Below are 24,781 nucleotides of genomic sequence, written 5' to 3'. Positions count from 1 at the left end.
TCAAATTTATTTAAAGCAACAGACACAACAGAGAATGGGTTAAAAACATTGTATACAATGAATCTGGGCCATGTGAACTGAATATAGACACATGTCCCCCTGACTCACCACAAAAACATGAACATTCCCCCACATGTGCAAATAAGCAGCAGCTGAAAGTACATGTAATCCATCAACTATGAAAAAATCGGAAAGCTATAATACTTATCATTTATAATAGCATGGTGGGGGTATGCGTGGTGGTCAGAAAACAAGCCCAACGCGTATCGCCAGGCTCTGCTGGCTTCCTCAGGGGTGCCTGTCCCTGAATGGCACATAGGTTCATATATACACATGATAATCATTAATGACAATCGATTTCACCTGTGTCGAGGCGGCAGAGTGGGGCGTGGGGGCGGCAACCTTCCACTCAGCTGGTCAGTGGGAGGGATGAGGAGAGGAGAACGGGGCTAAGTATATCAAATGTGCGCTTTAGATGTGCGCTTATTGCTGCTCATGTAAGTTCCGGCATGAGCGGCGGCCGGGAATGACGTGCACCAGTGTGCGCCGCCGAGCCAGCGCGTCCTGCGTTCCAATTACCGGAAATGGCAGGGCACGCATGCTCACAAGACACACACTGCGTGCCAAACACCGGAAGTCCTACAGTATGGAGCGCCGTGGACGCACCCGGAAAGGAGGGTCCCGCGGACAAAGAGACTAAGCGGAGCATGGCCACAAAGGAAGGAGGGAGAGGAAAAGAAAGCGGTATCAAAAAAACAATATCAAAAAACCTAACTGACCTAAATTGAACACACCACAGTCAACCATCATCTAAGTGAGCATAAATCAGCATAATCCACAAAACAAAGAAACAAACAAGAAGACACAAAATAAAATATATGTAAAAATGTGTATCCAAAAACAACTGCATAATTAGTGAAAAGTCAAATCCAATGGATATTATGCAGCAATGCACTATCCCAAGTTTGAGGACCATAATAAATTAATATATGTAGAGCACCATGCTCATTAAAATGGCCATATATTATAATAACATCATCAGATAACGTGAACAATTCAATGCTGCATAGATACCCATATACATGATGATCAGACTATATACACTGCGTGCAGAATTATTAGGCAAATGAGTATTTTGACCACATCATCCTCTTTATGCATGTTGTCTTACTCCAAGCTGTATAGGCTCGAAAGCCTACTACCAATTAAGCATATTAGGTGATGTGCATCTCTGTAATGAGAAGGGGTGTGGTCTAATGACATCAACACCCTATATTAGGTGTGCATAATTATTAGGCAACTTCCTTCCTTTGGCAAAATGGGTCAAAAGAAGGACTTGACAGGCTCAGAAAAGTCAAAAATAGTGAGATATCTTGCAGAGGGATTCAGCACTCTTAAAATTGCAAAGCTTCTGAAGCGTGATCATCGAACAATCAAGCGTTTCATTCAAAATAGTCAACAGGGTCGCAAGAAGCGTGTGGAAAAACCAAGGCGCAAAATAACTGCCCATGAACTGAGAAAAGTCAAGCGTGCAGCTGCCAAGATGCCACTTGCCACCAGTTTGGCCATATTTCAGAGCTGCAACATCACTGGAGTGCCCAAAAGCACAAGGTGTGCAATACTCAGAGACATGGCCAAGGTAAGAAAGGCTGAAAGACGACCACCACTGAACAAGACACACAAGCTGAAACGTCAAGACTGGGCCAAGAAATATCTCAAGACTGATTTTTCTAAGGTTTTATGGACTGATGAAATGAGAGTGAGTCTTGATGGGCCAGATGGATGGGCCCGTGGCTGGATTGGTAAAGGGCAGAGAGCTCCAGTCCGACTCAGACGCCAGCAAGGTGGAGGTGGAGTACTGGTTTGGGCTGGTATCATCAAAGATGAGCTTGTGGGGCCTTTTCGGGTTGAGGATGGAGTCAAGCTCAACTCCCAGTCCTACTGCCAGTTTCTGGAAGACACCTTCTTCAAGCAGTGGTACAGGAAGAAGTCTGCATCCTTCAAGAAAAACATGATTTTCATGAAGGACAATGCTCCATCACACGCGTCCAAGTACTCCACAGCGTGGCTGGCAAGAGGGTATAAAAGAAGAAAATCTAATGACATGGCCTCCTTGTTCACCTGATCTGAACCCCATTGAGAACCTGTGGTCCATCATCAAATGTGAGATTTACAAGGAGGGAAAACAGTACACCTCTCTGAACAGTGTCTGGGAGGCTGTGGTTGCTGCTGCACGCAATGTTGATGGTGAACAGATCAAAACACTGACAGACTCCATGGATGGCAGGCTTTTGAGTGTCCTTGCAAAGAAAGGTGGCTATATTGGTCACTGATTTGGTTTTGTTTTGTTTTTGAATGTCAGAAATGTATATTTGTGAATGTTGAGATGTTATATTGGTTTCACTGGTAAAAATAAATAATTGAAATGGGTATATATTTGTTTTTTGTTAAGTTGCCTAATAATTATGCACAGTAATAGTCACCTGCACACACAGATATCCCCCTAAATAGCTAAAACTAAAAACTACTTCCAAAAATATTCAGCTTTGATATTAATGAGTTTTTTGGGTTCATTGAGAACATGGTTGTTGTTCAATAATAAAATTAATCCTCAAAAATACAACTTGCCTAATAATTCTGCACTCCCTGTAGTCGTTGTCCCTTACTTAATAAAAAATCCCTAATTACGTGAATTATTTGTACTTGTGTGTCTCGTTTCTTACTGTAATTTATTTATATTTCTTTTTATTTTTTTTACATTATTTTTTATTTTTTACTTTTTGTTATTTTTTATATTTTATTTTGTATTTTTTTATTTTTTATAATGTTTTTTAATTTTTGTACATTTATTATTTTATATTTATTTTCTGTTATTATTTTTTATTGTATTTATATAGTTTTTATAATCGTTTGTTTATTATTTATTTTGTTATTTTTTATATTATTATGTATATTATTATTTTATATACTATTTATATTTTCTATATTATTTTCCATATATCTATTTTGTGTTTAAGTATTTACTGTGCAATTTACTTATTGTGCCCTGTATTATAATCATCATAAAATTCTATATACAGTACAGACCAAAAGTTTGGACACACCTTCTCATTCAAAGAGTTTTCTTTATTTTCATGACTATGAAAATTGTAGATTCACACTGAAGGCATCAAAACTATGAATTAACACATGTGGAATTATACACATAACAAACAAGTGTGAAACAACTGAAAATATGTCATATTCTAGGTTCTTCAAAGTAGCCACCTTTTGCTTTGATTACTGCTTTGCACACTCTTGGCATTCTCTTGATGAGCTTCAAGAGGTAGTCCCCTGAAATGGTTTTCACTTCACAGGTGTGCCCTGTCAGGTTTAATAAGTGGGATTTCTTGCCTTATAAATGGGGTTGGGACCATCAGTTGCGTTGAGGAGAAGTCAGGTGGATACACAGCTGATAGTCCTACTGAATAGACTGTTAGAATTTGTATTATGGCAAGAAAAAGAAGTAAAGAAAAACGAGTGGCCATCATTACTTTAAGAAATGAAGGTTAGTCAGTCAGCCGAAAAATTGGGAAAACTTTGAAAGTAAGGGCTATTTGACCATGAAGGAGAGTGATGGGGTGCTGCGCCAGATGACCTGGCCTCCACAGTCACCGGACCTGAACCCAATCGAGATGGTTTGGGGTGAGCTGGACCGCAGAGTGAAGGCAAAAGGGCCGACAAGTGCTAAGCATCTTGAAGCTCATCAAGAGTGTGCAAAGCAGTAATCAAAGCAAAAGGTGGCTACTTTGAAGAACCTAGAATATGACATATTTTCAGTTGTTTCACACTTGTTTGTTATGTATATAATTCCACATGTGTTAATTCATAGTTTTGATGCCTTCATAGTCATGAAAATAAAGAAAACTCTTTGAATGAGAAGGTGTGTCCAAACTTTTGGTCTGTACTGTATAAAAGGAATGGATGGGAAAAGGGAGGGAAGAAAGAACGCTTTGTCACATAGTCCACAACCCATCCAACCGGGGCCCACGAGGAGAGGGGGGGGGGAGGGAGAAACGAGCAGATTCCATGCATACCAGGAATGACTATCATATATACTGTATATAACAATACAATTCTGGACATTGCTGTATATACGTAATGAGAGCAATAAGTCCATCAATATACATCCGTGTGGAGGGACCTCGGGCGACGATCCAGAGAGTTCTTTATGTTTCATACTGGGCTGTTCCAGGTAGGAGGAGGAGAGACAATATAGGTTCCGGCAACAACCGAAGTGAAGAAACAATAATCTTGTGGAAAAGAGGAGCACAGAAAGTGTGCAAATCTATAAGCAATGAAAAAGACAAATACGTGTAAATACAGTGTTACCCTGAGTAGAAACCTGTGAATAAAAGTTCCTCATTAAGACCCTGAGGGGACAAGCTATCCAAATGAAAGATTCAGCTTTAAGCAAACATTGTGTCATATGTACACCCCTAATATTGTGCTGGATCCTTTCTAGACCCACCACCTCCAAACCATTATACTTACCGGCATGGTGATCCAGAAAGTGAGTAGCCACAGAAGTGAGAGGTCTCTCCTTTTCAGCCCTATCCCGGGCAGCCAAGGTGATATTGGACATATGCTGCTGGAGTCTTTTCCGCAGTTCCTGCGAAGTCTGCCCCACATAAATTTTCTTGCATGGACAGATGATGCCATATACGATGTTTCTGGTACGGCAATTGACATAGTGATTGAGGCGTATGCATTGCTCATCCTTTATAAAGTTATCTTTGCCCAACATGAACGGGCAAATATTACATTGGCCACACGGATATGTGCCCTTCAATCTGACCCCTCTCCCCAATCCTCGTGTGGGACGCTGGAAATGACTTCGTACAAGTCGGTCCTTGAAAGATGGTGCCTTGCGTGCAATAATTTTTGGTTTACTGTCTACATACGGTAACAACCTTTGGTCAGACATAAGCAAGAACCAATGGTTCTCCAAGATCTTATAGAGTGCTGTCCAATGATTGTTATAGCGGGTGATAAGATGTATTTTACCGTCCCTGATTTTGGGTTTCGGGGTGAACAACTTGGTTCGATCAGAGCCCTTAGCTTCTTCATAGGCACGGGATATAATTTTCTTAGGGTAACCCCTATCCTTAAAGCGTGAAGATAAATCCTCTGAGGCTGTCCTGAAATCGGTCAAATGCATACAGTTACGGCGTAGTCTGAGGAATTGGCCTTTCGGTATTCCATTTTTCATATGCGCCGGGTGGAAGACTGTTGGTAGTGGTGCTCTTTCGTCCTTCTTCCCTGCGTATTTTTAGGTCCAAAAAGTCAACCGCAACCTCCGAGATAGTATACGTCAGATGGATATTCAAGTTGTTCACGTTTAGTGTATCGATAAATTGGATACACGTCTCCTTGGAGCCCTGCCAATAAAACTGAATATCATCGATATAGCGGAACCAGCCCACCACGCAGTCATGAAAAAACGGCGACGGGTACACGTACACCCCCTCCCACCAGCCCAAAAAAAGGTTGGCGTAAGAGGGCGCACAGCGCGTACCCATCGCCGTTCCGGACTCCTGTCTATAAAAATTCCGATCAAAAACAAAATAATTATGATGTAAAACAAATTGCAGGAGACTCACCAAGAATGCGCGGTGGGCTGGCTCCGCAGAGGCCGACCTCTCCAAAAAATTGGAAACAGCCCCAATCCCGTCCTTATGCGCTATATTAGTATATAAAGACTCTCAAAGCATCTCAATCAAATGAAGGGAATCGCGTATATAGGAAGATAGCTCCAGGACTAGAGGTTGAAGAAAAAAATCTATGTAGGTGCAGGCCTGTTCACACAGACCCCCAATGCCGGCCACAATTGGTCGCCCTGGGGGGTCTTGAAGATCTTTATGGACCTTAGGGAGCATGTAAAATGTTGGAATGATAGGTTGACTCACCTCCAAAAAATTATGCTCCTTCTTTGTGATGACAAACATGTCCCGGGCTGCCCTTAATAACTGATCCAGTTTCTTCTTGAAGACCATGGTTGGATCAGAAGGCAAGGGTGTATAAAAGATGCGATTCTTAAGCTGTCGATTTGCTTCCCGTGTATATAGATCAATATCCCATAAAACCACGTTACCGCCCTTATCCGCCTCTTTGATAACAAAGGTGGTATTTGCTTGCAGTTTCCGTATGGTGTCAGATTCCAATTTATTCAGATTTCTACCATGTATGGAGTCAGGTTTGAGCTTGCGTATTTCATGAACTACCGCTTGAAAGAAAAGCTGAATGTTGGGAAATAGGTTCAAGGAGGGAGTGAGAGAGGAGGGTTTATTCAAAGTGAAACACCTCCTACCTGTATCAGATTCACTCTCCCGCAAAAGGTCCATGAGATCCATAAATACACCGCGTTCGTCGTCAGCCAAGTTTTGTAATATTGATGGTTGGTTGTACAGGAGCTTGAAACAGTTCAATCTGTTCACTTGAATGGAGCTTAGCCCCGCCCAGGCCATTGATACTAGTCGTGACGTCACTGGGCCCGGCGGGAAAACAGCGAGAAGGCCGCGTCGCTACTGCTAGTGCCACTGCCTTCTCAAATAGCTGATCCGCAGGGATCCCAGGTGTCAGACCCCCGCCGATCAGATGCTGATGATCTATCCAGAGGATAGATCATCAGTTTAAGGAAACTGCAGAACCCCTTTAAACTCATTTGCATATGTACGGAGGCCTTACATAATAATGATAGCTGGTAGTGGTTGATCTTCTGGAAGTTTCTCCCATCTGCTCACAGGATCTCTGTGACCATTGGGATCTTGGTAACCTGTCTTACCAAGCCCCTTCTCCCCCGATTACTTAGTTTGGTGGGCGGCCAGCTCTAGTTGTTCCAAACTTATTCAGTTTAAGAATTATGGAGGCCACTGTGCTCTCTGGAACTTTCGGTGCAGCAGCAGCAATGTTTTTGTCCGCTTCTCCAGATCTGAGCCTCCGCACAATCCTGTCTCTAAGCTCTACAGGCAGATCTTTCCTCCTTATGTCTTGGCTTTTGATCTGATATGCATTGTCAGCTCTGAGATCTTATATAGACAGGTCTGTGTCTTTCCAAGTCATGTCCAATCAACTGAATTTACCACAGATGGACTCCCATCAAGGTGTAGAAACATCTCAGAAATGATCAAGAGAAATGGGAGGATTATGTTTTCACTTTGTCAACATAACAAAATGTAAAAGGGTCTGAAGACTTTCCGAATGCACTATAGATAGATAGATAGATATGAGATAAATAGATATTAAATAGAATAGCTAGCTAACCCTTTTGCATGGAAATCAACTCTACCTTGAAGAAAGACTTGGGCGGCATTTACCAATCTATTTATACTACTTTTGTGGTGTAAATAGGTGGCAAATTTTGCCTCATGCCATTTGTGTGGTAAAATTTGTGACTTTTCCTCGCTCACGCCACTTTTCCAAAGTGGCAAGAAAAGGTGGTAGAGAAGTGGGCGGGCCGGCTCATTAATAATTTTCCATGAACGTTTTTAGTGTTGAAAATGGCTTAAATCTACGCCAGCAGGAGGGCTGGCATAGAGTTAAGCCTGTCACACGTCCCACCGGACGAAGCGCCAAACTTATCTAGATGCCGGCATCTCTACATAACTTTGGCTCCTCCCACAGAAGCGCAGAGGGACTTGAGATCAGTGTAGGAAGTGCTGGTCTTAATAAATGTCCCCCGTGGTGTACATATAGAGACTGTACGCAGTCTTAATCCTTTCAATATTTTTGTTCCTTAGGTCAAAAGAGACCAACCTGAGGATGTGCCAGATTTGAGGCAGCTCGTACAACAGACCTACGATTCCCATCGGATACACCATACAGATGAAGCACTGAAGAAAAGCAATAAATTCGTCAATTTTAAAGAACAGATCAGAGACCTAAGAAAACAAAGTAAGAGCCTAGTTATTTTCATTCCTTCATGCTTGCCATGGATTTATATGTCTTTTTGTTGTCTATAACTCCTATTCAGTCCTGGGTGTCTCCATGGTTACAGACTACAAACAGACCATGTAGTCAGGTCACACAATCATGTGTTACTCCACTCCTTGCTCTTAGCCTGCAGACAGTAAGAAAGGGGACCTGCGTCCAATCCTGCAATAGTGATTGACAGTTGTGTCCCCCGGATCATTATTTCTTTGTCATGTACAAGGCTTTGGCCGTGACTCTTCCTCCTATAAACCCTTTAATGAGTTGGGTATCTGCTTTCGTGTGAAAATGTAATGGCTTTGTGCATGGCATGGAGTTTACAGGGTGTTGCAATACTTTAGAGACCTTTGATTTGCCTGGAGACGTGACATATCTTTTGGAAAACGTGTGTTTTCTGGTTGAGTTTATTACATCTGAACGCGGTTATTTGTTAACATGTTTAATGATATAGCGAGGGGTGTGTCAGCATGACAAAGGCGAATGGTGTGCATGTATACAACACACAAACATGATAGGTGTATGATGGCTGGAGACCACCACTGATCACTGGATTGGAGATCCACAGCCCACCATTCCTCCTAACTGCAGAGAAGTCTGACTGGTCACCCATGCACCCTTCCACTGCGCTCAACATCTGTGAGGTCAATGGTGTCAGCAGAGTACCGGCCACTTGATAGATTTCTAATGTGTCTCTCTCGTGACAGAAGTCCATGAAAAGGTATTTGTTACTGGGCTACATGCATCAGCGTATGACTAATTAGCATGTAACACACAGCTTCACTTATTCCGCCATTCCGAGAAATGGATAAAACTCTGATCCCAGCACTTAACCCCTTTCATTGTTGTGATCAGACCAGGTCACGGTGCTGACATCACCATTAAGACATCTCTGGACCTAATGGGGCTGTCTCCAGTGTATGTCTGTTGGGGCATTGTTGTAGTATGCCCTAATAGGTGCCCACACCCTCCTCAGTGCACTGCCACAGTATGCTGGCATCCATATTTCAGCTTATTGTTAGTTAATTGGGGTTGGGCAAAATTTTTACAGATATCCTCTATCTACAGGATAGTGGATAGTTAACTGATCAGTAGGGGATCCGATTGCTGGAACGCCTACTCCTACCGGACTCATGGGGGTCCATTCCCCCTTCCTAATGGAGCGACAGGCTTAGCATGCCCGCTGCTGCTCCATTCTTTTTCTGTTTTACTGCTGGAGGTAGCCGAGTACAGCGCTCACCTATCTACAGCAGTCCCATAGAGCAGGGATGCTCAACCTGCGGCCCTCCAGCTGTTGCAAAACTACAACTTCCATCATGCCTGAACAGCCTACAGCTATCAAGGCATGCTGGGAGTTGTAGTTTTGCAACAGCTGGAGGGCTGCAGGTTGAGCATCCCTGCCATAGAGAATGAACACTGCATCAGGGCGCATGTTCGACCTGTCACTTCATTAGGACAGAGGAACGGCGAGGCCCTAGCGATCAGACACCATTGATTAGTTAGTTTTCCCTTTTAGGTGTTAGCTCACTACCGTACAGTAAGTAGGACAAAAATGTATGTACAAAAATATATAAAAGTATAATTTGCATTAAAAAAAATATCAAATGTATAAAAAAAATTATAAATGAAAAATACACACAAATCACACGAATTACAAATATGTTTTATTTAATAAAATACATATAAGATGAAATAACCCCCATACACTGTATTTGGTTTCTCAATGGGCGTAATAATCTATAGTTTATAGTGGCACTGTACATTTGATATGTCATAGCGATGTATGGCGGGGGTTCCAACCCTGAGAACTCCATTAGTTGCTAGAACCAGGAGGAAACAGAAGCGAGACAGACCTAAAGCCTATGGGTCTCTATTCAGTCTCCTGCAGCGAGGAGATAGAGTGAGGCGTGAGGGCGCTTCTTTCTGCTCGTTTTAGCAGTCGTCGGCGCTCAAACAGCCACCAAAACCTTTGATATGTCGCTATGACATGGAGAAGAAAGAAATATTTCTCATCAGACCTCAGATCAGACCTCCAAATCTTCACCAGACCTCAGATCCCCAATCATCATCAGACCTCAGATCAGATCCCCCCCAATCCTCATCAGACCTTAGATTGGACCCCAATTTCTCGTCAGACCTCATATGGGACCCTCAATCCTCATCAGACCTCAGATCAGACATAAAATAAATAAGGGAACTTACCTCTCCTGCTCCAGACAGCACCACCACTCTGGAGATCCAGCGCCGCGCTCTTCCTGCTGTGCTGCACTGTGACCTGACGTTGCACAGCATGAGGTCATAATGCATGCTTACGCGGTTCGCAGTCAGGACACAACGCAACACCGGCAGAAGTCCAGGGAGTGGTGAGTAAAGCCAGCGCTGTATTCACCGCTCCCTAGTCCTACTGAGTACTAATGAGCACTTCCATAATGGAAGCATTTATTAGTGTTCACTTCATAAGACTCACTTTTGCCCCACTTTTGATGAAAAAAAGTGTGTCTTATGGAGCGGAAAATATGGTATATACGCATATAAATATATGTACTTGACGCAACACTTTTACTGGAATATCGGGGCCAAAAATGTATCTGTTCCTTTCCGGGGTTAATATTATCCATTCCAAAACAACAGCACCCGTGTCGTGCTCGTCTCTTCTCTGTTGTTCCACGGCTCAGGGACGAAGTTTTATCTACTTCCTGAGATGTTTATTTTCTGAAACCCACGGAAATGTAAAAGGAACAAATGATATAAAGAAGGAAGTGAACAACGTTCAGCAGTTAGGAGAAAAATGCATGTTAAAAATAGAAAGCGCAGCGTTTTCAAAGAGATGCTGGTTGTCGTGACTGCCGCGTACCTGCCATTATCATGCCACTTCCATCAACAAAGGAGAGATCTGTGGAAGGTTACTGTGCAGACAGGAGTGCGGGGGCCAGTCACTACACCACCCAACGTGCTCAGCTGCACCCACCCTCCACTTTCTAATTTTATGTATGAAGCGAGAACAGAATAATGGATGCTACAAAAATAATAATACGCTGATTATGAAGTGTTTGCCGTGCTGCGTGCCCCATAATTAACGCTCACTTGTCATCTGCTTATTGTGAAGTAGATGAATTAATATTTACTAGTTAAAGGGGAACTTCTACCTTAGTTTCTGCTACACAAAGAGGCTGCGCTCACAGCCCCCATCTGCGGTGTATCGCCACCTTACAGGCATCCTCCAGCTTTGTGCACTTTTAAAAAATTTTATGCCGAGCCTGCCGTAGCTATTGAAAAAACCCAAGCTCACCTGCTGCTCCCTTATGGCTATCATCTGATTTCTTCCAGACCCCGTCCTCTAAACTAGATGAAGATCATGTGCAGGTGACTTGCCTTAGTGGTGATGTGTCCCTATGTGGCGTGAGATCCAGATAGATAGACAGACTGACAGACAGACCGATATGAGAGAGATAGATAAACAGGAAAAACAGCAGTACAATCACTAAACTAAACAGGGTGTGATCCCTCAAAGGCCACAGGCACAGGGTCCACTATGAGATCCAAAAACAGAAAAACGAGCCGGCACTCCAATAAACGGAGAGGAGTACCAATACTCTATGGTGTCTTTGGGGTAACAGCATAATAGGGAGTTTATGTGCAGAGACAAGTAGTGGATGGAAGAAGTCATCATGGTGGTGTGGACCTGGGTGGAGAATAAAAGGACACATACAACTTCAATATGAGAAGATGCCTCCTATGAGTCACTCGGTGTGTTTTTCTCTTGCCGTTCTGGACGCACGACTCCCAGCAGCTCAGAACATTAGAAGAACACAACTCCATGAACGTGCAGCGAGGAGTTCTCGGGTCTTTCATGTGCTCTGACTGAGGCTACTAATTTACCGGAGATGGATCCCATTAGACATGTGGGACAACAGGAAACGTCTTTTCTGGATATCAATTTAGCATGTTGTCATGACGAGACTGTTTTTACGTTTTCATGAATGGGGGGTTTGTCCATTTGATTGATTGGGGTTGTAGATTAGTTTAGGTGAGCTCTTTGAGATCGCGGATGTCTGAGATGATCCAAGTGGGCCCTCACTCCTGTGGTCTCCCAATATCGGAAAGTACGAACGCGAGTTTCAATCCAGCGACAAGAAAGCCTTACATGGTAGACATTAAAATCAACGGAAACCTAATAATTGAGATCAAAGCCAGAAGCATTTCAACCCAAAAGAATAACTATATCTTACTTATAATGATAAATACTATATAACACTATAGTGCGGGGAAGGGGTACTACACAGCCCATCAGTGCATGCGCTTTTGTAAAACAGTGATTGGATCTCCTTTCCCTAAATGTGATGTGCCGATTGGTTACCGATTGGTCTACTTGCCCGCAATGCGAGCTACTGATTGGCTGTTGATTGTAACCCATCGTAGGCAGTGATTGACTGTGTCTTCTACCTTACCTTCCATATTGTAAGTTACTTGGGGTTTGTAGTTATACTTTTGCACCATCGGATGTAGATTTAGCCCATGTTCAGACTTGTCGTTTATGCTGCGGATTTAGGCCTCGTGCGCACGACCGTATACATTTAGCAGTCCTCAGATTGCGCAAAATATAGATACAGTCCATGTTGCATCTGTATTTTCTGCAAAGCCATTGACTTCAACATATCCGTGGTCTGCATTTTGCGGACAAGTATAGGGCATGTCCTATCTTTTTGCGGAACGGTTGTGGAAAGCACACGGATCATCCCTTTGCTTTTTGCATTGCGTCCGTATGTCCGTTCCTCGAAAAGATATAATATGTCTGCAAAACGCGGACCACGGACCCATCGGGTCGGCAAAACAATTCCCTCCGTATTTTGCGGATCCGGGATTTGCAGACCGCAAAACGGAAGTGGTCGTGTGCATGAAGCCTTACAGTGCAGATTATGTACTTAATGCAGATGTGTTGCAAATTATAGTGTCATAGATGCGGTCTTTGCTGCAGAATTGCCGCCAGTGTTATCTTACGTAGTATCTTACATACTGTAGTTGTTAAGGTTGGAAAAAGACAAAAGTCCGTCAAGTCCAACCTGTATGTCAAAAACTAATTCCACCGCGTCTGGTCTCTGTCCTTACGGAGGTTTTCTCTCTTAGACGTTTTGTCCTATAAGTAGATTGTGTATATAACTTGAGCAGAGTGTTTTTTAGATATTTTCTATGGCTGTACTGGTTCCTGGGACTTGTAATGCCTGGTATGGGGCAGATCGGGGTAGGCGTTCCGGTTGACCGCCGCACAGGTAGACAAGACAATGAGTCATCTAAACACAGACGTGTATGTGATTTTGAATGCCGGAGCGTATAAACACAGTTTCCGTCCCAGATCTGTTTTCAAGCGATGTACACACGAGGAGGGGCCCCCAAGCACGCCATCACTAGAGCGCTCACAGGTGTGTACAAAAGGAGCTAAGAAAGCCCTACAGCATCCCAACAAAAGCGCCATTCATCAGCTCGACAATGCAGCAACGTAGGCTGAAAGTTACACCGCCGTACAACACATCCATAACCGTGACTTTGTGTTTTCGTCATGTGTCGGACCCAGACCTGAAAATGAATAGTAACCATAGCAGAAGGGGTGGAAGGAGCTCCACCAGTTCTCAGCCCGTAGCTCCTATTATGTAGACATGTAATGGCAGAGGAAGTCGGGCAGCTCGGCCTTTTCATCACCGACATGGGAAATTACACGGCTCTTTTGACAAGAAAATTAGCAAATACTCAGACTCAGAGATTCCTCCCGAAAAGGCCTAAAAGGATTACCTGAGGAACTCAAAGCAGAGAAGACCAAAGAAAATATTAGTCTTCATGCTTCTGTACATGCACCAGATTGCCGAGGCTCAGCAAAGAGACCGAGACCTCCGCTGATAGGAAGCTGCCTCCTTCAGACAGCTGTAATTATAGTAGTAATAAACTGGTGTCATTATCAACACGTAAAAACCCTTCAATTACAAAAGAAAGGCAGGTGATAAAAAAGTATAAAAACCTACGTGCGCATTAATAATAGTAAGGTCAACACAGGGTAATCTGGCTTCAGTGGAAAGTACAATAAAAAGACTGAAGGTAAACGTAATGTTATAAATATCTAGTTCTGGCATCCAGCTCTAGACGGAGGATAGATAGATAGATAGATAGATAGATAGATAGATATGAGATAGATAATAGATAGATAGATAGATAGATAGATAGATAGATATGAGATAGATAGATATGAGATAGATAGATATGAGATAGATAGATATGAGATAGATAGATATGAGATAGATAGATATGAGATAGATAGATATGAGATAGATAGATATGAGATAGATAGATAAATAGAGATATAGATAGATAGATAATAGATAGATAGATATGAGATAAATAGATAGATATAGATATGAGAGAGATAGATAGATACCAAAAAGCCTCATTCACACGTCAGTGTTTGGTCAGTGATTTCCATCAGTGATTGTGAGCCAAAACCAGGACTGGAGCCTCCACAGACATAAGGTATAAGGGAAAGATCTGCACCTGTTCTGTGTTTAGAGCCGCACCTGGTTTTGGCTCACAATCACTGATGGAAATCGCTGACCAAACACTGACGTGTGAATGAGGAATAAGGGCTCGTTCACACGACCGTATAAATTTTTCAGTGTTTTGCAGGCCGTTTTTAACTGATCCGTTTTTTGTTTCAGTAGTATTTCCGGTTCCGTTCCATTTTTCCGTATGGCATATACAGTATACAGTAATTACTTAAAAAAAATTGGGTGGGCTTAAAATTTTCAATAGATGGATCCGCAAAAACGGAAAGGATACAGAAGACATACGGAGTACATTCCGTATGTGTTTTTTTTTTTTTTTTTTTTTTTTCAGACCCATTGACTTGAATGGAGCCACGGAACAAGATTTGCGGCCAATAAGGGTCCATTCACACATCCGTGTGTAATTTGCAGATCCGCAAAACACAGACACTGGCAATGTGCGTTCCGCATTTTGCGGACCGCACATCGCCGGAACTTAATAGAAAATGCCTAATCTTGTCTGCAATTGCGTGTTCTATTTTTTTCGGGAACGGAATTGCGGACCCGGAAGTGCGGGTCCGTGTTTCCGGATCCGGGCAGCACATCTTGCGGCCCCATAGAAATGAAGGGGTCCGCAATTCCATTCCTCAAAATGCAGAACAGAATTGCAGACATGTGATTGGAGCGTAATAGGACATGTTCTATCTTTGCATGGAAATACTGAAAGGGAATGCATACATTTTGCGGAACCATTGAAATGAATCGTTCCGTATACGGAACGCCGAAAAATGGACCGTATACGGAACGCAAAAAACGTTCGTGTGATCGAGCCCTAAGTCCTCTTGCACACTAACTTTTTTTTCTGTTTACATTCCTTTTTTTGCGTTCCGTATACGGACTGTATTCGGAACTATTCATTTCAATGTGCAAAGAAAAAGGGGGTCAGTCAGCACATCCCAAAGCGTTAGGGGCACGTTGCTATGGCTGAGATCAAGACTGTTAAACAAAACATGCAATGCAACAGCTCACTGCAAACCAAATAAAGTACAAAATTGCATCATAATTGCAAATGCTATACTAATAAGTTAGAGATACTTGGCAAATCGTTTTGTACAAAATTATTTGAGCCCGTCTGCCGCACGTCAAGGCGATCTCTAGTTAGACGGTTTCCTAACACTAAATTTTACCTGTTATGTGCCATGACGGCTATCATATAATTCAGAAAGTGCAGGTTCCACATGCATGCTGGATCCGCCTGAATTTCTGTCATTTTTGGTGCCAAAATGGCCTCCATTATGTGCTGACTGACCCCCTTTTTCTTTGCAGCTTGTGCTGGAGGTGTGGCTGCCTCCTTAGTCGTGCACTCCTGACCAGCTCGTCTGCCCCATTGGCTGATTTTAATTAGTGTTAGTATATAGCTTGGCCCGCTCCCCCTCACTCACTGTAGCCATCTGGCACCAGGAGAGAGATAGTGTGTGGACTCTCATTGCAGTCCTTGGTGACCTTTTGGCGCCAGGGGTGGTGTGGAGTGGGCCCGGCATGCATGCTGGTAACTGCTTTCCGTGGATATAATGGAGGCCATTTTGGCACCAAAAATGACAGAAATTCAGGCGGATCCAGCATGCATGTGGAACCTGCACTTTCTGAATTATATGATAGCCGTCATGGCACATAACAGGTAAAATTTAGTGTTAGGAACCCGTCTAACTAGAGATCGCCTTGACGTGCGGCAGACGGGCTGAAATAATTTTGTACAAAACGATTTGCCAAGCATCTCTAACTTATTAGTATAGCATTTGCAATTATGATGCAATTTTGTACTTTATTTGGTTTGCAGTGAGCTGTTGCATTGCTTGTTTTGTTTAACAGTCTAATTCATTTCAATGGGTCCGTAAAAAAAAAAATGGAAGGTACCCAGTATGCATTCGTTTTCCGTATTTCTGTTTTTCTGTTCCGTTCAAAGATAGAACATGTCCTATTATTGTCCGCATAACGGACAAGGTTAGTACTGTTCTATCAGGGGCCAGCTTTTCCGTTCCTTTTTGAGGATCGCAAAATACTGAAAAAGCCATACAGTCGTGTGCAAGAGGCCTAAGGTCTCCTGCACACGAACGTGTGCGCCCCGTGGTTGTGCTAATGCACGAACACCGTCCGTGGGGCAGCCGCAGCGGATCGCTGACCCATTCACTTTTATGGGTCCGCGATCCGGCTTTTCCGCAAAAAGATAGGACATGTTCTATCTTTTTGCGGAACGGAAGTACAGGACGAAACCCCACGGAAGCACTCCGTAGTGCTCCCGTAGGGTTCCGTTCCGCATCTCCGGATTTGTGGACCCATTGAAGTGAATGGGTCCGCATCTGTGATGCGGAATGCACACGGTCCGTAAATGCGGTCCGCAATACGACAACGGGAAGCCTCAGGGTGAGCGTCTGTGATGAAGCATCAGACAGATCGGGCGGCTGTGAATAGGATTTATCTCCTGTGAGATCTCGCTCTTGTGAAGCTGCCGTCATTGTATTTCTAGAACTGATGATATCTGCCCATCTTTCTCAAGGTCTGCGCTGCGTGCAGGCTCTGCTACATGTACAAGACGCTGCCGCAAACATGGACTCCGGACGGATATTCTGCAGCTCTTCCGTATACACAGGACAAGAATAGAAGTAAAATAATCAATGTCAGGATCTTTAGTGGAGAACGTCATGGAAATCTATTAATACAGCTGCTGAGAAAGCAAACGGCCTCCTGCCCCTAGGCCTCTCTATGGTGGGTTGATTATTAAGAGGGTCATGCAGTTTGCTTCCCCTCCATGGCTTGGGTTTTATCGTCTGTAATGTTAAATGTGAATGGAGGCAGTAAAAGAACTTAAAGGGGTTCTCCACTTTGGACAGCTCCTTTCTTGGTAGAAGGGTCCATTTACAATAACCCGATCACAGTGGCTTTCTGGTAGGACCTCCGGAGATCAGCTGTAATCTGCGTGGAAACCCAGTTGTAAAGTGTTCAGTTTCCCTGCAGCGCCACCATGGGGGGAAATGAAGGATTACACAGTGTCCATTCATATCAATGGATGGCCTGTGTAATACAGGACAGGTCCTCCAGAGCGAGAGCTGCAGTTTGTAGAGACTCTCCACTCTGGCCAAGATGTGATAATCCCGAACGGCGGTCCTCTTTCTAGTAGGGTAATATACCTTGTAAACCTGGCAACCCCTTTATTTGGGATGAGGCAGCCGCTCCGTAGTCCATGTGAGTGACAACTCTGGTTGTTTGCAAGACATCACCTAACGCAGTCACCTTGGTAGTCAGATACTCTCAGGACTTACATAACAATTGTAGGGTCGCCAGGAAAGATATACAAAGCACGTAAAAGATTGAGAGGCAACATGTACAGAATAATAAAGGGAATCTGTCAGCAGTTTTGTACCTATGACACTGGCTGACATGTTACATGTGCGCTCGGCAGCTGAAGACATCTGTGTTGGTCCCATGTTCATTATGTGTCCGCATTGCTGAGAAAACAATGTTTTAATATATGCAAATGAGCCTCTAGGAGCAATGGGGGCGTTGCCGTTACTCCTAGACACTCTTCTTCCTCTGCAACTGCCATTAGGGCCCATTCACATGACTGTATCTGTTTTTTACAGACCGCAAAACACAAATACCGGCTATGTGCGTTCCGCATTTTGCGGATCGGAAAATTATTCCCCATGATAGAAATGCCTATTCTTGTTTTTTTTTGCGAGCCGCAGAATGGAAGTGGAACGGAAGTGCGGATGCGGACAGCACACACAAATGAATGGGTGTGCAGAACCGATGCAGACAGAAAAATACGGTTGTTTGAACGGGCCCTTAGTGAGATACAGGCGAGAGGCCCCTGTCGGTCAAAACAATGGGACTACCTAAGGTAGTGATAAGCAACGTCCAGCCGTCTGATAGACAGTGATCAACCACTGCTCCGGGAACCCTCTGCCTCCTAATGTGGTGTCGGGGTTCCCAGCACAAGGACATCCACCGATCAGACCTATCCACACTGTCCGGCCGCTCATTTATAGCCGCCCCTCCTTTTACTCAGGTTATGTGAGAATGTTTTTCCTAAATCGGACACTCCCGTAACTTTGTATTGAACTTTTTTGGTCTTTAGGGACCAACCTTCATGGGAGGGTTATGTTTTCCACAAGATTATGACTTTTGCATATGTTTTTGTGCTATGGGTGTGCACTGGGTGAGCCTCATGGGTACATCAGAGCCGGTGCACATGCCTGCGTGGACTGCTCAGCGTTTTCTTATGGAGCTGGCACGTTGTGTGAACAGCATTGGCATTTCCAGATCCGCCTTCCTGGCTGGTGCCGCTGTTATGTCAGACGTAACGGCCTGGAGATGACATAACGTGCAGGATTTAGCTTCGCTCATACCACATCTGTTTCCCCTTCTCCCACTACATAAAGGGCGGACTGTTCTGCATTACTGCTCCACACCTTTTGTCTTTGGCAGCTCTTTCTGTGACTGGAGCAGATGAGACTGGCCCTGCTGCCATAATAGAGTCCTATGTTTATTCCATGTGGCAGGTGGAAATGTACGTCAACTTCAGTTGTGTGTATACTGTAGACGAGGGTCATTGTGCCGCATGTGCACTCACGTAATTGTCGCAACGTACAGTGAATATACAGAAAAAACATTGTCTTTGTAAGGGTACATTCACACTAGCGTTTTTGTTTTCCGGTATTGAGTTCCGACCTAGGAGCTCAATACCGGAAAATAACTGATCAGTTTTATCCTAATGTGTTCTGAATGAAGAGCAATCCGTTCAGGATGCATCAGTTCAGTCCCTCTTACGTTTTTTGGCCAGAGAAAATACCGTAGCATGCTGCAGTGTTCTCTCCAGCCAAAAATCCTGAAGACTTGCCGGAATGCCGGACCTGGTATTAATTTCCATTGAAGTGTATTGGTGCCGGATCCATTCTACCAGTCCGCGCATGAGCAGACCTTTAAATCTGTGGGAAAAAAATGAATACCGGATCCGTTTTTCCGGATGACACTGGAGAGACGGATCCGGTATTTCAATGCATTTGTCAGGCGGAGCCGCATCCGGATCCGTCTGACAAATGCCATCAGTTTGCGTCTGGATTGCCGGCAGGCAGTTTTGGTCGACGTAACTGCCTGCCGGAATCCTCTGACGCAAGTGTGAAAGTACCCTTAGATGTGTTTGGCATTTTCATGCTTGCGTGCACGACATGGGCGAGTTCAGACATGGAAATCCACACCGCAAATCCGCAGCCAAATACCACAAAATATATGTGAATGAGGTTTTATCAACACCCCCACGTGTAGCAGACCATGGATTTACAAATCCTCCAATTTTCACAAAGGATTCCACCCCTTCAATGTATAGGACTGAAATCCACGTTGAGTCCACAAATGACCCATTTGGATTTTGCATCTGAAGGAAGAAGAAGCGCTACATGCTGGAGTGCCAGTTCCCTCACCGCAGTGCCAACTCAGTAATGTGTATGTAATAGAGGTGGCTGCAAACCCACGTGGGCCGTGGCACTCTAGCTGCCTATTCATCCTGCTGATCTATGGGTGTCTTGTGAACAGTTGGATTCCCACCAGTCACACATTGATGGTCTATCCAAGGAGTCCTAAACTTGGCCAGCTATACGGAAGGCACATAGAAGAAATTTCCAGTTGACGGGCCACGTCCATTTCAAATACGATACAATACACGCGTGTCACACTCACCGCTTCATAGCTTCACCTCCACCGGCCACCCCTGGGAATGGCGCCAAGAGCACCCCTAGTGGTGAGAACTGCTTTGTTGTGGCCTTCCCAAAAAGTTTTCAAAAATAAACTTCACATGGTTAGACAACCTCCAGACCTCCAGACCAGATGCTAAAATGAATTAATACAGACCCCAGATCAGCCCCCAAATTCATACAGACTCCAGATTAAACCTCAACTCAGCCCCCAAATTCCTACAGACCCCAGATCAGCCCACAAATTAAACCCCATATTTATTCAGACCCCAGATTTATACATATCCCAGATTACACCCCAAATTCATACAGACCCAGATTACATCCCAAATCAGCCACCAAATTTATACAAACCCCAGATCAGCCCACAAACTTATACAGACCCCAGATCAGACCACAAATTTATACAGACCCCAGATTACACCCCAAATTCATACAGACTCCAGATTGCACCCCAGATCAGCCGCCAAATTTATATAGACATCAGATCAGACCCAAAATTTATACAGACTCCAAAATAGACCGCTGCCGCCCCTGTAACCCCCACCCACCCAACCCATCCATCCCCTGAATGCAGACAAAGAAAAAAGTTAATAGTGCGCCTGCCTACGCCGATCCAGTATTTAGCAGGGGGGGGGCTATCACTAAATAATGAGACTTTCAGTAGTCAGGTTGTAATCATTATTGTATTGGAGGTCATAATGCTTGATGATTTAGGAAATGATTTGAATATCATTTCTAAGAACTGAACTAACAAAAAAAGGCAAAGACGACCCCAGGCTCTCAACACAGGACAGAGGGGGCGTGTTTTTTTTTTTTTTTTTTATAAATTTTTGTAGTTTCCTAAAGAGTCCATAGAGGGCAGCGACCTCCAGGAGACACTAGCTCACTGCTGCCTCCCAAAGAGCATTTGGCAAGTGCAGCCACTTCTGCTAATCGTTTGGGGTCCTAAGGGTCTGTGTGACCGTCACAGATCAAATATTAGTAGCCAGTAATCACCAACACTGAGCGGAGGTCAGGAACTTACATCCCAATCAAGTAAAACACCTAACTGCACACATAGAATTACAGCAGGGCTTATGTACTTAAAGGGGTTTTCCACAATTTTCATATGGATGGCTTATCCACAGGATAGGTCATCAGTATCCGATTTTTGGGGGTGCGACTCCCGCGCTTAAGCTTCTTTATGAAGCGGTGACATCCCGTTCATCGGTCACATGGCCCAGGCGCAGCTCTGTTCCATTCAGTGGCATTTGTTTCTTCAGCAAATGAAAAATATTCTACAGTTTTCAAACCAGCACCTGGATCTGAATACTTTTGTAATTGCATGTACTTAAAAAATTTGTATAGCTTCTGAGTTATTCAATAAAACATATCTGTATAGCGCCACCTACTGTTTGTTCTTTTCTTATTTCTTTGTCCTGCTCACTGAGATGGCCGCACATGCTCAGTTTCATCCTTCAACTGCCTCCTGAGCTGTGATAGGGAGAGCTGAGACACGCCCCCTGAGCTGTGATAGGGAGAGCTGAGACACGCCCCCTGAGCTGCAGCAGAAAAGACACGCCCCCTAAGCTGTCAGCTTGATATAAATCTAGCAGAGCAATGAATGTGGAGATCTCTGGATCCATGTGAGGTACAGGGCTGGTTCTAGCGTTGTTAGAAAGAGGTGGTTGTGTACTATATGATGTCTGATTCACATACACTAGTCACGGGATGACCCCTTTAAGCTGTCCATCTGACGCGCCCCACTCTGCACTCCGTGAATAGTGCTATGTGTTCCATTATATAATGCCTCCCACAGGCCGCCCGTCACAGCGAGTATTCATCCGATCACATAACTCTTGCCTCCCAGCCAAACATACCTCATAAAATCAGAGACGAGATAATATGACTATGGCTCTGTCCTGATACCAGAACATGTGTATACTCCATGAATATCTCCATTCATCCAATATAAATCGCCCATGGCAGAAAAGGAAACTGAAGAAGGTTTTATATAATGTACAGCAAGTCACATAATAAGAAGAGTATACATTGGACGGCGGCTTAAAGGGATTCTTCTCAAGAAAGGCACATAAGAAATAAGCCATAAATGCCTAATAAGTGGGGTCACACCTCTGGAACCCCTACATATTGGGAGAATCGTGGTCCTTAAAAGGTTTGTCTCACTTCAGCAAATGCCATTTATCATGTAGAGAAAGTGAATACAAGGCACTCACTAATGTATTGTGATTGTCCATATTGCCTCCTTTGCTGGCTGGATTTATTTTTACATCACAATATACACTGCTCGTATTGATGGTTATGACCACCCTACAGTCCGGCAGTGTTGGTCGTGCTTGCCCACTATAGGAAAAAGCTCCGGCCTATGCACATTCCCGTGCTCGCAGAGGCCGGCGCCTTTTCCTATACTTTGCAAGCGCGACCACCACTGCTGGACTATAGGGTGGTCGTAACCATGGATACAAGCAGTGTATAATGTGATGGAAAAATGAATCCAGCCAGCAAAGGAGGCAATATGGACAATCACAATACATTAGTAAGTGCCTTGTATTAACTTTCTCTACATGATAGATGCCATTTGCTGAAGTGAGACAACCCCTTTAAATTCCAACTCCAACCTGCAATGCCAAGAGACAGAGGTTGGAGAGGTGGTCGGGTATCTTGGCATCTCTCTCCATTCTAATTTATAGGAGTTTATTTGAATCTGACTGGGAAATGCCCTTTATGGGTCACTGCAGGAGAAATGTTGTATTCCATGGTGGCCATTCAGATGAATGGGTGTCCTTGTACTGTAACTGGCTCATAGATGGAGGAATGACCGCTACGATGTCTGTATGCCCCAATAGAGCATGTGGGCATCGGAGAACCCCTGTAAGTCACAATTGGGGACCTGAACATTTTCCCACCATTTATCAAAATAACTTCTACTGGACTTGCCTCGCCTCGACAATTGAGCTAACCCACCTGGCATGAGGCTGGCCAGCGTGCCACATAACGCAAGTAGTAGGGATCCAAACTAACACTTTCACCTTTCCGACTGTCGGACCCCACCAATCTGATATTGATGACTTATCTGGAGGATGGGTCATCAACGAATGTAGACGGACAACCCCTTTAAGCGATGAGGGCATTGAATACAGCCCCTGTCTATATGACCCGGGTAGATGCCAGGTAGTTGCTTGCAGCCAAGACGTGCAGCATGTAGCGCAGTCGTACGACCAGGGATTAGGTTTTCTTGGCCACACCGATTGTATGACTTAATGAGGGAAATAGCAAGTCAATCAGTTTCCATCTCTAATCTCCTAAGCTTTATGCAAAACTGAAATCTTAAAGCTGTACGGTTTCTATGATCAGCGGCGCCACTTTCGCATTATTTTTCATGACGTTCCTCCGACGCATTTCAATTTGTAGAACGGAATGGGCGGCCCATTGTAGACATGCCTATTCTTGTCCGCAAAACGGACAACAATAGGACATGCTATATTTTTTTTGTGGGGCCTCAGAACAGAGCAACGGATGCGGACAGCACACGGAGTGCTGTCCGCATCTTTTGCGGCCCCATTGAAGTGAATAGGTCCGCATCCGAGCCGCAAAAACTGCGGCTGGGATGCGGACCATAAGTACGGTCGTGTGCATGAGGCCTTAGACTTTTCAAAAAAAACGAAAAACTCAAACATTCACTATATAAACTGAAAAATGTTTGAGGATTTTGCTTTCTTTTTGAATCACTTCACTAATATTCAGCTGTATAACCAGTGTTTCTGAGAACTGCTGGACATCAATCAATCAAAAAAGCTTTATTGGCAGGTCTAAGTTATACATTAGTATTGCCAAAGCATATGGGAAATAGAGGGTTGAGAAATGGGGACACACCCGGGGCCGGTGTATAGGAGTCTGTGGCGTATCATGACGGGGGAAGGGGGGTGCGGACACACTCCGGGTCAGGGTATATGGCATATCACGCTCCTCTCAGTCTGCGGCAGGCTCTGGTATATTGTGCTGCTATGTCCACAGTGTTCTCTTCCTCTCCCAGCAGGATGGGCAGTTTCTCTTCCTCCTCCATGGAGCTGAAGTCTGGGCAGAGATCAGACAGTCTCCTAAAGTGGATGTCCCTCACTGCTGAGTATTTGGGACAGTATATCAGGAAGTGGCCCTTATCCTCCACCGCTTTCAGGTGGCACTGCTGGCACAGTCTGCTTTCTCTACATCTGTGTTGCTCGGAGTCACCACCTTCTGGCCCCTGTTATCAGGTATTCCAGCCCAGGATGATTGGACTACATTCCACAGTTCTTCTCGATTTCTTGCTTTTGCCTCAGAAACGGCATTTTTGATGTCACCCCACAAGTTTTCTATTGGATTAAGATCCAAGGATTGGGCTGACCGCTCCATAACGTCAATCTTGTTGGTCTGGAACCAAGATGTTGCCCGTTTACTGGTGTGTTTGGGGTCGTTGTCTTGTTGGAACACCCATTTCAAGGGCATTTCCTCTTCAGCATAAGGCAGCATGACCTCTCCAAGTATTCTGATGTATTCAATCTGATC

General features: G+C 44.2%; 1 protein-coding gene across 2 annotated transcripts in view; it reads left to right on the top strand.

Annotated features, from left to right (window-relative positions):
- The window catches only part of NSMCE2 (NSE2 (MMS21) homolog, SMC5-SMC6 complex SUMO ligase), a 274,166-nt gene that overhangs the window by 145,542 nt on the left and 103,843 nt on the right, over positions 1-24,781 (top strand). For both annotated transcript variants that reach the window (XM_040431682.1, XM_040431683.1), the window contains one exon: positions 7,779-7,932. In XM_040431682.1, coding sequence (XP_040287616.1) covers positions 7,779-7,932 — 154 coding nt within the window. The remainder of the gene's footprint in view (positions 1-7,778; positions 7,933-24,781) is intronic.

Source organism: Bufo bufo, chromosome 5 (genome assembly GCF_905171765.1).
Source record: "Bufo bufo chromosome 5, aBufBuf1.1, whole genome shotgun sequence".
In the NCBI taxonomy this organism is placed as follows: Eukaryota; Metazoa; Chordata; class Amphibia; order Anura; family Bufonidae; genus Bufo; species Bufo bufo.
The sequence above is the reverse complement of the archived record's forward strand: the minus strand, read 5'-3'. Positions and strand labels throughout refer to the sequence as shown.